The sequence below is a fragment of the Phasianus colchicus genome, chromosome 2 (genome assembly GCF_987193195.1).
Source record: "Phasianus colchicus chromosome 2, bPhaCol1.hap1.1, whole genome shotgun sequence".
NCBI classification, from domain to species: domain Eukaryota; kingdom Metazoa; phylum Chordata; class Aves; order Galliformes; family Phasianidae; genus Phasianus; species Phasianus colchicus.
The window spans coordinates 3188315-3201646 of record NC_143437.1 but is presented as its reverse complement, the minus strand read 5'-3'; the positions used below and the strand labels follow the sequence as shown (position 1 = coordinate 3201646).

The window sequence follows — 13332 nt, the reverse complement described above, 5'->3', positions numbered from 1 at the left end:
CCACCTTTATGATTCTGTGATTCTTAAGCATTTAGATTATTGTGTTTTTTTTTTTTTTTTTTTTTTCATCAGTTTTCACCGTTTTGTTGAAGTGTTGAGGTTTTCTTTGCGCTTCAGGATTTTTTTAGCTGACTTGCCTGTGTGACCATACGCTTCAGTCAATAGTCATGGATCTGTAAGAGACAGGCTGCTCATAAATATGGCAATTATGAAAATGTCTTACTGCACCATTTCATGTATGTTCCACTTCCATTGTGTGGGGGTCCAACGTGACAGTTCTGCAAATGTCTATGCATAGAATCACAGAATTGTTGGAAGGGACCCTTAAAGGCCGTCTGGTCCAACTCCCCTGCAATGATCAGGGCACCTACAGCTCCATCAGTGCTCAGAGCCCCATCCAGCCTGATTTTGAGTGTCTTCAAGGATGGGGCCTGCACAGCATCTCTTCAATCTCTTGAAGTTTTGCTTTCATCACTAAGCAATAAGAACATTACTACTTACTTCCAGCGTATGTTCTCTAAATGCATCACACTATTATGTACTTTTGTTTTGCAGAGGATTTTAAGAAGAATCTGATGCTGAGAATAGATTAAGAGAACTCAGGATGACGACAACAGTAGCGACAGATTACGACAACATTGAAATCCAGCAGCAGTACAGTGATGTCAACAACCGCTGGGATGTTGATGACTGGGACAATGAAAATAGTTCTGCTCGACTGTTTGAACGCTCTCGCATCAAGGCCCTAGCTGGTAAGTGCTCATCACATAGGCAAAACTCTGATATACTGTATGCAAGTGGTAGTATGGGATAGTCTGTCTTCAGTGCTGTGCCTTGTTGTTAAACTAGAGCTGAAATTTTCCTGAGGACAAGTGCAGTTTGACTGAAAGATTTGGGGTATTTATTCCTTCCACTGACATCAGTAGGACGTGATGGTTTTATATTGTTTTCGAGGATGTGCTCATATGTGATGTCTCAATAAAGAAAAAAAAAAAAACAACAAAAAAGGTACTAGAAATCTTGTTTAATCTGTTTAAACTACTCTGCTAGATTTTGCTGGCTGATAAGTGCAGTATATGTAATTGAAAGTATAACATTTCCAGTATTCTCTGAAGGTTCACATAGGTAGCCATCTGTTTTATCCTGAATGGGCCCTTCAGAGGTGTTGATGTTCTTTCAGTCAGACCAGGTGACTGCAGTGATACGACATAATTAACGCTGATTTTCTCTGGCAACAAATGACAACAGTGCTCTACTTGCATACCCTAATATAAGTTTCTGGGTATCAAAATTCCTGATGGATAAGATAGCAGTAACTATCCCATCTTCCTATTAACTTTCCAAATAAATTGCTTGAAATGTCAATTCTAACCAATATAATTTAATTTTTTGAAAGATGTATGTACTTTTTTATGTTATAAGTAAGCCCTTGTTTGTGTAAGAAATTTCTGGCACTTTTGTAATCTGATTTCACTGTAGTATTATATTTAGAATATATTAATTATTAATATTGAGAATATTTCACTATAGTAGTATATTTAGAATTTTGAATTACTAGCATAATGCACAATTTATTACTCTCATCAGATATTAAACATTTGGGTTGTGTGTTTACATTGTTTTGGTTGGTTGTCTGTGATTGGTGATGGCATCAGTTTGCAAGAAAAGAAAATCTGAAGGATAACAAAATTCTGCTTCAAAATATCTCCATTTAGAGATGTTCAGAGCATCTCGCCTGTTCTGAAATGGAGGAATGTGGTAGTTGGTGATGGTTGTCATTTAGTAACTAATGCTGAAACTATTATTTTTTTTCCCCAAGAAGCAGAGCTTCTGTAGTATGTGCTGTCATCTACTGAGTTACTCTCATGAGCAGAGAAATTAAATTTGAGCGCATCTGCTTTTCCTTAAAACATCTGACTATTGCATATCGAAGGTTGTACATTAACCAAATTTGTTTATGCAGCAAGGAGATTATGTCATGTCCTCTCAGCTCTGAGGCATTGCCCTGCAAAGCAATTTTTATGCATTCTGTAAATGATTTCCTGACTCTTTATGGTAGTGTGCCCACATTCCTGACCTCTGAACAAAATGCCTCGGTGGTGTGGGACATACTGTAAGCATGGAAAGCGGCTCAAAATCTGCTGAGCTTTCCACTGCTGAAATTTTAGTTACAGAGTCTGTTTTAAACCCAACATTTTATAGCAAGTTGAAGCAGGTTTATTAAGTTTGCTGTACTGAGACAAAGGTATCATGTGTTTAATCTGTGATTCCAATGAGACTGTCTGAAGCGTGGCGTACCCTTTCTCCTATTCTTGCCAGCTGTGGGAATGCATTAGATGCAGAACATCTTTGTGTGCCAGGCTCAGGGCAGGATCAAATTTGGAGCTGGCTAACAGGGAAATGAAATAGTTCATGCAGGTGGGCAAAGAGCAGATCGTGTAACCCTTGTTGAGGGAAGTATCTGTATCAGCTTATTGGAACTGCTTGCAGAAAGGGTGTGTGTTAGTTAGGTTTTACAGTGTTAAGAAGACTTGTTAAATACACAGCAGCTCATCGCAGTGTGAATTTGCATTTACAGGTAAAATGCAAGACTTGGGATGCGACTGTGCAAAGTGGGGTCAGAAGTATCCTGATAGATATGTATGAGGAGAGATTGGTGTAAACTGGCCTAAAACAAGAAGAATCTTGACCTGAGCTTTGTAGTATGACCTCATTTAAGGATAAACTGTGTTTTACTCCTGCAACGTTAGCAGATGTGAGCTATTACATTCTTGGTGTGTGGAAGTGCTTCAGTAGAAATCTCACTCGCAGGATTCAGGCCCCACATCTTGCTCTTACTGCTGTCTGTTGTTGCACTTAATTTTATAGCAACCAAAGCTTCCCCCCTGAGTAATGAATAATAAACATGAAACTCTTACTTCAAGAGGTAATGCAAGGAAAGTACTTGAATTATTTAGTCAACCTAGAACAAATACCAATTTCAAAGCAAATAATTTTGCTGAAGATTTGATTCAGAGCTATATATAACCATTGTCCTAGAGTATGATGCATTTTCTTTTTTATAACTTTATGCACAACTGTTTTAGTTTGATATGCTTCCTGCCTGCAGTTCTGCACCTTTAGTGTTGATAATACTGCGTGCTGCCAAAACATGCAGCATACTGCACTGCTTGAAATCCTAATGATGATGAAGGGAGAGAGGAATGAGGACAGGCTTGTGTTGCACATCGGAGGTTGCAGTTAAAGACTAAGCCGTGTTACTTCTGGCACTATTCAACATATGTTTTCTGGTGGATAATCTTTCCTTGTGTCTCCCCAGAAGGGCAGGTGCTTCCATGTTGTAAGCACTAGGGAATTGACTCTCAGCCTGGAGCTGGGATGCTAATTATTTTTCTCACTGTAGTCTTTGTCCCTTTGAGACCGACTCCTTTTGAGGTGTCTTGTAATTCAGCTTCCTGTCACTGGATCAGACGCAGTAATCACTGCGTGAAAGTCTGGGCTTGTCTGTGCCATCATTTCTTTAATGGGCAGATTTCACCACTCTCTGAGGCAGAAGTGGTCATGCACCATCTGCAGGGCCAAAAGTCTCTGAAGAACAACCAACTCCAGTCTGACTTAAAAGGACAGTGGTTCTTTTTATGTCACCAGCATCATCCTACACCCTGAGTCCCAAGGCAGCCATTTTAGACTGGCTATCTTCTGATAACAGCACTTTTCTTTCCAGAGGTTATTATTTTCTTTCCAGAGGTGACTGCCTGGTGATATCCAGCTCTTTCTTTTAGTATGTCTTCTTTTTCTTTAACTGATGAGGCAAATCAAAAAACTGACCCTGTCGTGCGTGTTCTGAAACACACATGTAGCATTATCTCCTTATCCTAATGTAAGAGGTTTCAAAATAAAAAGCTCTTTATTCCCCCATTGATAAGATGCCAGAGTATAACTGCCACAGGCATTTTATGCTGCCCGACTACGTATTCAGTGTGAAACTTTTTTGTTGGTGCAAGCATCTTCTGTCCACATTCTTCATCAAACTGTGAAATGCCTTTTCCGTAAAGCTTCCATCTTGTATTGATTCTACTTTACTGTAATTCAAATGAAGCTTACTTCCTTTACCTTAGAGGCAAAGGATGGAGAGCAGGTAAGCAAGAAGTGTGTTCTGAGCCAGAACTTGATATTCTGTTTGGCCCCATCTTCTAGGAGGATGGTGAAATATTTAAAGAGCAGTGCAGGAGATAGTGGTCAGAGCAATGTGTTGGAGAAAAGCTTAGTTAAAGCAGGTAGGATAAACAGTAATAGAGAAGTATTAACATCAGCACAGCAGCTAACTGATGTTATCAAAGAGGTCTGTACACTGTGAATACCATAATGCTAATGATGGATTCTGTTTAAAACAAAGAAAATTGCCTTGGAACTCAGCTTTCAATCAGAATTCAGATTTGAAGATATACAACCAGATTGATTGCCATTCACGTTGAACTCGCTCACTGTGCAACCAATATGGGAAGAGGGTAACTGATCCCTACTTTGTAAATTAAGAAACCCTACTGTAGGAAATCATCTTTCACCTGTCCTTGTTCTCCTGGTTCTTCAGAAGGTTTTGCTGGAAGACCAGGTAATTCTACCTGATCTGTAGAAGCCAAAAAGATATCATGTTTGTGCAAAATTCTTCATTCACAAACCCTCAGGTGTTGGGTTTCGTCCATTAGCTAACAAGATTTGCTGTGCAGCACCTTGGCTCTCAGAGCTCTTATGAAAGCCTATAGAAACTGTTCAGTTGTTCAGCAGAATTTTTCACACTCCTTCTGGAACTGTGACATTCAGGTGTGCTGTGCTCACCATCTCAGATGATTTCAGGCAGTTTAAGAATTGTCACCTCCAAAACTTTCCCTTTCTTCAGTTAGTTAATTCAATATTTAAGAAGTCTTCACTTTTCTGCTTTTTATTTGTATTTTGTCATCTGTGTTCATCTGAGTGACCAGAAGGTCTGTGACTCAGCTGTCTGGTGTATGAATAAAAAATAGTTTCAAAGTTTATGAAATAACAGAGGCGTATCTCCTTAGGGCAGAGCAGGGGATACTGTATGTTCCTTTTACAGCTCCACCTAGCTTACTGTGCATAGGTCAGGACACTTGATAATTTTGCACTTCATGGTGTTCATGAGCCTCATAGGAGAATACGAGTAAAAAGACTGCTCTTGGAGTAGAGCTTTCCTTAGTTAGCCCTCTTAGGCAGAGAAAATAGGATTGTAATTCATGCTAGCAACTTAGATTCTCAAGAAGCAAAAAGGGAAAGCCACTGAAATTGTTACTGAAGTTATACTGTTGAAATGTTTCCTTTTTAGAATAAAGGAATACCTGTTTCTTGAGGATTAAAGAAGGTGAAGAAAATCTGTGCTGTCTCACATTTGAGACCTGTTAGCCCTATCCTCAAGCCATTCCCCCAGCAGCACCAGCACAGAAAGACGGCAGAACGAACCCCCAGAAAGGGAAGCTTGTGCTTGCAGTATTCCTGCAAGGTACTGTGCACCTGCTGCCCTGCTGTCCAGCATCTCTCTTTCAGCAGAGTTGTTACTGCTTCGACTGAGAGAGGAATTCTGCTCAGTCAGAATGAAGTTTTAGGTCTCAAGTTGTTTTTTGTTTGTTTGTTTTAAGATGAAAAGCGATGTTTTAGCTTTTAAGAGAATAAATGTTTTTGTTTATTTTTTTGGTTTTGAAGGAAGGAGCGTGCTGGGAATCAGCTCTTGCAATATGTTTCATAAATATCTGAGGTATCTAGCATTTGAAAACCAGCTGTCTGATTTTACTAAGGAGTGTTTAAGGAAAAGGAAACCTGCATCGTACTGATTCCTGTCAATAGTATGGAAGCTTGGGAGACAAATGGAGGTCAATTCTGAAGGGCATGTGCAGGGTTCACCAGACACTAAACAGAAACAACCATACAGCAATGAAACCGCAGATGCATCTCCTCAGCATGAGCCTGGATAGTGCTGGTTTTAAACATGCTTTTAAGTCCAGATTTAGCAGCCAAAGGCCCAGTACAAACTTGCTTTCAAGTAGATGTGAAAGTGCATACTTTTAAAAATCTGATTTTGCTCAGAAGTTGATGAAATTATTTCACCAAAAGCTTTTGCAAGTGTGGACATCACCCAGTGCTTTTCTTCTGGATTTTGTCTGGAACAGTTCCTCAGCTGGAGTTCCTAAGCTGCTGTACTTAACCAGAATCTGTGGGAGGCTCATGTTGAAAACAGGAGTAACGTTTTACATACTATGTGTCATGTAGACATCAAGGGAGAAAGTGTGGTGCTGCTGAGGCTGCTGTAGGTAGCATGTCACCTGCAGTGCTGCCTGTGCCTATTGGTGAGCACTGTGCTTTTCTCATAAGCAAGGAAGGCTTAGCCCATCTGTCACTGGTGATTAATGCATTTGCTTTTGAAGTTACTTGTGGAGGATTTTTCTGAAACAAATCACAAAAAAATCCCAACAGATAACCGATAATATTTTGTTCTTAGCACTTCAATTTTAAAGACAATGAGTAGACCAATTTCAACCTGTGAAGGCATCGCTGTGTCCACACAATATAAAATTACTTTCAAGTGAACAACTTGATTCAATGATATCCCATCAAAAATGTAATGAAGTACAAAGACCATTTGTATCTCACTGCTATAGTAATATGGTTTTGTTATCAGTTCTGCATAGTTTGAAGTTTTCTTCTCTCTTTGAGTGAATGGGTAGTGTACAAACAATGTGGAGATATTAGCCAGATCTTTGCAAACTGATCAAATACCAGTGGAACTGCCTGAGCATGGAGCTAGGCTTGTGAAGAAAGTTGTGCTGAGTGTAATTTGTGAATTATCTGGAATCATACATACTTGTCTACTTGATGAATGGTATTTATGATTGCATGGTAACAGAGTGATGCATGAAAGTGATTGCATCCTTGTGAATAACTGATCCAGCAGGCATTGCTCAGGCAGAACGAGTGGAACTGGAAAATGGGCGTTGAGCTGCTTAGGGCTGGGGGTGGAAAAGGAGCACTTGCTGGCAGCCTCACAGTGTGGAAAGTCTGACAGCTGCAATCATTTTACATCTCTGATTACATTCTTTCAAGACTAGGCAATATCCAGTCAGAGATGCACTTGGGAGAACCTAGCATCTCGCCAGTGAATGAGGCTATACTGACTGATCTCTGAATCCCAGTAAGTCCTTGGACTAGAGCACAGGTAGTACAGTTTCTTGTGGACATCTCCAGATGTATGCCAGACCTCAGTTCACAGAAGGCTGACTCCATGCTAAGGTCAGCAATGCAGTAATTTGGCAAAATGAGGTAGAAGAACATTTTTGTAGTAAATGTAGGACATCTGAAAAAGTACTGTAGTTGAGAAATGATGAAATAATAAAAAGCCATCTGGACTTAGAGTAAGAAGAAACCTGATGTATGTATGCTCTGTGTGTGTTCATATGGATATCTACTTTTAGGATCTTACCAATGGAATATCTATGAGGGTAATCCTGAAAGTGCAGGTAGATCTGCTCTGTCATACCTCATGTTCTCTGTGCTAGCCTTCATGGTGTGTTTCCTTACATGCACTGATTTTTAGGTGTGTTGCTTAACTCCCACACTGGCACGGCACAGCTCTCTCCTGTCTATTTTAGTTGTCATCATCCATTCATCACCACGGCATTGGGAAAGAGTAAAAGCACCAGGGGATTTGCTTTTGGCTGCTTGCAGAGATGGGATGAGTGAGGTGCAGTGTTCTGTATCAACATCCAATGAGCAAGGAAAGGCATGGTAGGCTTTATGGAGTAAAACGCTGCCTACTCCAGCTGCTTAAAGAGAGGAAGAAGCCTCACTGTGAGATGCATTCCCTGTAGTGAGAGCTGAGCCAGGAGCAATAGCAGAGCTGGGGCAGAGGTTGGTGGTTTAGGAGACTGACCAACCAGGTTGTCATTTGGTACAGACTGGTATTTTCCTGCTGGCTTCTGTGAGGCCATGCTGACTTGCACCAGCTGGGAATCTAACCCATAATGGCCACCATAGGAAACCTGATCATTATAGTCTTTTTAGTCTTAACCTTTGCTGTTGGAATCAATGCTTTAGAGATACTTAATATGGATAAACCATGGGATAACTGTTAATGACCCTTCACTGATGTGATTGTTCTATATATTTTGCTGCATCGTCTTATTGGAAAGGAGTTCTCACTTAAAGAAGTTGTGTGCCAATAATGGCAATGTCACTTTTTAAATTTGTTATTTTATCGGGGATAAGCTTGGTTGTGGATGCACTTCAGAAATGAGTCATGAATCTACAATGTAATAGATGTATTTCCACAAAAGATGTGTATGCAGAAAAGAGTGTTCTTGTCTTACGTCCTCAGCATCTAACTAGCAATGTCTTTGTGTTTATTTTATTTATTCAGCCAAATCTGCAATGTGCCGTGCATTTTTCCTTCTATTTGTTGCTTGGATACTGCATGAAAGTACTCCCTGAAGTATAAATAATGTCTAGCAGAGCATACTGCAAAGCAAAATGCAGTACAGGATTAAAAAATGTTTACTAATTTCTGTTAACCTTGGAGTTCTTCTAATGGAGAAAGATTAGTGACGAAATCATCCCTCAGATCAGAGCTTTGATTCATATCTTGAGGTAATATCCTGGAGAGATATAAACCCAGATTGCCTTGATGGGAAGAGGCAAAATGAACAGGAACGGGAGCAGAGACTGGACTAGCTCAGAGGATGATGAAAATTTGCTTCTGAGTGGCACTTTTTTAGTTTGTAGCATTCTTCCTATTAGCTTTGAGCTCTTCCAGTGAGCAGTGCCAACACTTCGCCTCCCCCCCCCCCAATCACTTTGTATCTATATGTTGCACAATGTAGGTTTTTTTAACATTGTTTTACTTTCTTTAAATGTTATTAAGCCTTTGGGGTGGATGTATGTCCTACACAGGCAGCTCTTGTACATGTGTGAGAATGAAACGTGGCTTGTTGTGGAATAATAACTTTATGTCAGACAATTAGTATTTAGTCAGTTAATCATTAAACCTTTTTTTTTTTTTTTGCAATGACAGGCACTTGCCAGATGATGAAATGTTGTGGGTGAGGTTTTCTCTTGAAAGAAGCATTTCATTTATGTTGATTTTCAAAAGGAAGCTTTCAGCTCATAGTTCTGCATCTGGGATTAAAAGCAAACAACACAACACCAACAAGAACACTTTTTCTTTTACAACATTTTCCTGTTTTTTTCCCCAGTTTATTTTGAATGAACTATAGGAACAGCTCATGCTTGTACCTATGCTGTTCTGGAAATTTGTTGCTTAGGTATAGGAGGAGCTCAGGTTCTTTATGGAGCTCAGTTAGGTTCAGAGGTTTCTAATTTAGAGGCTCGAGTTTCTCCGGTTACGGAACAGGCAGGGCAGAAAGGTGCCTTCTTATTTCTTTCCCCTGAACTTATCACCCACGAGGTGGCTGGTCACCATTAGGATATATTTACAAACATTAACACAGCCTCCTTGCTTTCCCTACTATATATGGGAAGCAGGGGAAATGGTAGAAATAAATAATCTGACTTATGGAGATTTATAAAGATCAGTGTGTCCTGCTTATTGTTTTCACCCTATTTTCATTTGGCTCAGTAGCTACAGAAGATTGAATTTGCATGCCTGAGTGATTATGATGCAGCAGCAGTGCATCTCCTCCTGTGTTCGTGGTCTAATTCTGGGGGGAAAAAAAAAAAAGGAAACAGGACAAATGGAAGGAAAGATCAAGGAGTGGTGAAACACTTTTTTCTCTCTACATATAAATGTGGGTGCAGTTCAGTCAGAGAAGGAGAGGGGTTGAGGAGAGGCAATAAAAACATCACCTTTTAAAATAGCAAGCTAAAACTTCTTCTCTGGAAGAAAATTGAGAAGTGCTTTCACACCAAAATTTCAGAGAAAATGAGTATCTTAACTGCATGATTGTGTGCCATGCTTGATTTTAATAGACTTTTTAAAAGAGTTATTCATCTAAGTCAGGTAGCAAACTGAGTGCATTTTGTGGGCCACGAGGAAAACCTGTGTCATTTTTGGGGTACTTCAGAAGTTCTTCTCTGCTTTGATATGGGAAGCAATACAGCTCAGAAAAAGCCATTTAGACTGGAATACACACCAAGAGAAGCCACGAGCTTTTCCAGACACGAAATGCTAGAATAGCTCTTCTCTGCAGGCTTTTCTGGCAAGTGTTCCACTGCTGTGATTAGCAAGGACATGCTCTTGCAAAAGTCATGTCAACTTTCCTGTTCATCTGGGAGTTGTGAAAACTGTTCACTCTGAAACTCGAAACCAGATGGAACTGACCCAGTTTCAGTAGTAGGTTGACATTATGGGCAGATTTGTCAGTTTTTCCAAAGGGTTTGAGCCGCCTTTGTTGTTAATCCTGAGCCCAGGTCTGTACTAGGGACCAGGGCTGAGCTGCTGCAGACCTACCTGGGCCTGGCAGAAGGGAAGTGTGTGCAGGTCCTTTAGTGACAGAAGTCTCTGCGGTCTCCTGCTTTTCAGTCTGCCCCTTTCCCTTCCATTGTGATGCCCTTGGCTCTCCCAGATATATCAGGAAAGGACTCTGAGGAAGTTTCTATTTGCCACTGACCTAAAATTCCCTTTGAACAGAAGAATTCAACTGCTCTGTTTAGTTTGTGTTCAGTTGACCTTCTGAGATAGTTGCCAGGTGTCCCAAGGAATGACAAGTTGGTAAGAGGAGCAGACCTGCTCTGCCTGTACCTGCAGTGGGAAGACAAAATGAAGTTGGCACAGCGACTCGTGCATGGTGTGTGGGCTGCTCCTCTGCGTTCCAGCAGCTTGTGTGTGAACTGCAGGGAAGGCAGCTAACTCCTCAGGATTCATCTTATGCAAATTGTCAAATGTGATAAAAATAAGTACTTCCAGAACAATCCACAGAAAAAAAAACAAAAAACAAAAACCAAAAACCCACAACTTTCCTTACTGGACCTATTGCATATGTAAGGAGAGATTCTCCTTTTACTGTGCAGACTGAGGTATTGGGAAGAGGACTCAAGAAAGGCAACTGTGATGGGAGTTTTGAGTTCTTAACTGTGGCCTTAGAAGGGCTGTGTAAGAACTTTAGTCCCTCTCAAGAGAGAATCAAATGTTATATAGTTTTTGTGGCGTTTTAGATTAATAAATCATCCTTTTTATCTTGCGATATTTTTTCTAGTTAGTCACCACATAGAGAATTTAGAAGAGCAAATAAGAGTAAGAAGGAAAGACAAGGGTGATGATTAACCAGATTTGTAGTTATTGTAAGCTCTGGCGTGCACTCTGCTTTCCATTAGAAAGATAATTGTCTTTCGTGAAGTTGTAAAATCACATCTTTGTTTCAGAACACAGCAGTGTAAAGCCCGCATTTATTTTATAGTACCCAGGGAACATTTTGTGAATTACCTTCTTGGTTTTTCACATCTGCAATAAATGAATGTATTTTGTGGGTGGGCCTGTTTGGATATTGTGTCCACTGCAAACATTATCTTCACTGTCAACCCCGTAAAGCCAGCCAGTAATGGCTGACTTTATTGGTGGAAAACAGCACAGAGTGATGGTTGGATGAGGTTATCAGGCAATTTCTAGCTACGTGCTGCCAACCTAGCAGTTATTTTCTGCAGAAGAGTTATGAACTGGATCCTTAGCCTGGAAATTAGAATTTTTTGTCTATACTTCTTTTGAGATTATGTTAAGGGTTTGGTTATGGATTTTTTTTTGGCTGAGAAAAGTGGTGGTTTGGTTAAACCTTAGAAACATTGATAGTTAGGGATTTGGGTGGCAGTTTTGCCAGATTTAATGTCAGTTATTTTCCATTGAATTGCTTTGTGAAAAAAGCAGCAATTCAGCAGCAGTTCTGTCTAAAAACAGATCCTGGGTCAGATCCTTTTTGGTCTGGGGAAAGCACCTGCCTCCAGATGTTGCTTCTACATTCCTGTTACTGTAATCAACCTCTTGTTCTCCTTGAGGCTTTGCAAAGCTCTAATCACATCAACTAAGTCACACTTTGCATTACTGCATGTATTTATGGCTAAGTAGATAATCACTGGTGCTTTTATTTAATAACTCCTAACGAGTGCACAAGTAATGCAGGCCATCATTACCAGTCATGCACCATGGGAGAGGTACAATTCAGAGAATACAAGCAGAAATTTGTATTTCAGAGCTGTAAGAGGAAGGTGGGAGCAGAACTAAAGAAAAAAAATCCTTGCTTGATTGCTAGAAGTTAACACATGATTTGCCCCTTAGTTTTCTCCAACACTGTAATCAGTGATGAATTGCACCATGGACAATTTCAAGCTGGGTTGATTTGATAAGCAATGGCCCGAGTGTGACTTAAGTTATCCTATTTATGGCCTTTAAAGTATTAATTCCACTCCATAACAAATAATCTAATTAGCACTGTCAAGGGCTTAGTCAAAGAGAAGAAAGAGAATGAGTGAAAACTAGGTATAAAAAAGGCCTTTGTGCATGTGAGAACCTTGTAATTGATTCAGTGCTTTGCTACAAACAGCAGTAAACTGGTTGCAGGGTCACTAATTCGGAATCAACAGCAAATGACTGTATTAGGTCTGATGTTACTCAAATAAAAATGGGAACTGGCGGGGTGCCCGTTTTTAAGAAATTGCTACATACAATTGTGTAGAGTTTCACAAATACAGGCAGGTCCCCATTTTGCTTTGCTCTTCTACTGAATTACTACCAACCTGTTAAGTGGAGCCTTCAAAATGTCCACAGGAGGCCCAGCAGAGCGTAAGTAATGCTCTGGCAGATGAGTTGGCAGCACCCGGTGATTGGGGCCATCCCAAGGAGCTGATATCATCATTAACAAAGTCTGTCACATCTGTTGCTTGGGGACCTGTTGTTCAGCCCACATGCCAACCTGGATGGTAGATAAAATGAGGTCAAAATTTCACAGTGACTGATGCTGATTTCTCCATAGCATCCTAGCATCTCTGTCAGATCTTGAAGAAATTAAACTCAGTTCCAGCACAGATTCTTCCCTTTTTCTTTAGCTTTCCCTTTGTTTGTGGTGTAGACTACACTGCTCATCCTTGCTTCAGTTCCTTCACTTTTTTGTGTAGCACTGAATGCTGCTGTGCAGGTCAGAAATCCAACTTTTGTTCAGTATTTCTTGGGAACTGTAAGCTTACCACGTTGAGTTGTCCCACAGGGGATGATCTGAGGAGTGAATTCATGCGTGTATTGTTAATGTTTTATAGCAGGGTTGGGAATGCCAGTCTGTGTTTTATATGGGTCAAAGCCAGATGACTATTTTTAGTTTTGAATGTTTCATT

At 40.2% G+C, this 13332-nt stretch overlaps 1 protein-coding gene across 1 annotated transcript in view; it reads left to right on the top strand.

The window, feature by feature from the left end:
• SPTBN1 (spectrin beta, non-erythrocytic 1) overlaps window positions 1-13332 on the top strand; it is a 126356-nt gene that overhangs the window by 32584 nt on the left and 80440 nt on the right. The window contains exon 2 of the mRNA XM_090134547.1: window positions 556-752. Coding sequence (XP_089990673.1) covers window positions 605-752 — 148 coding nt within the window. The 5' untranslated portion in view covers window positions 556-604. The remainder of the gene's footprint in view (window positions 1-555; window positions 753-13332) is intronic.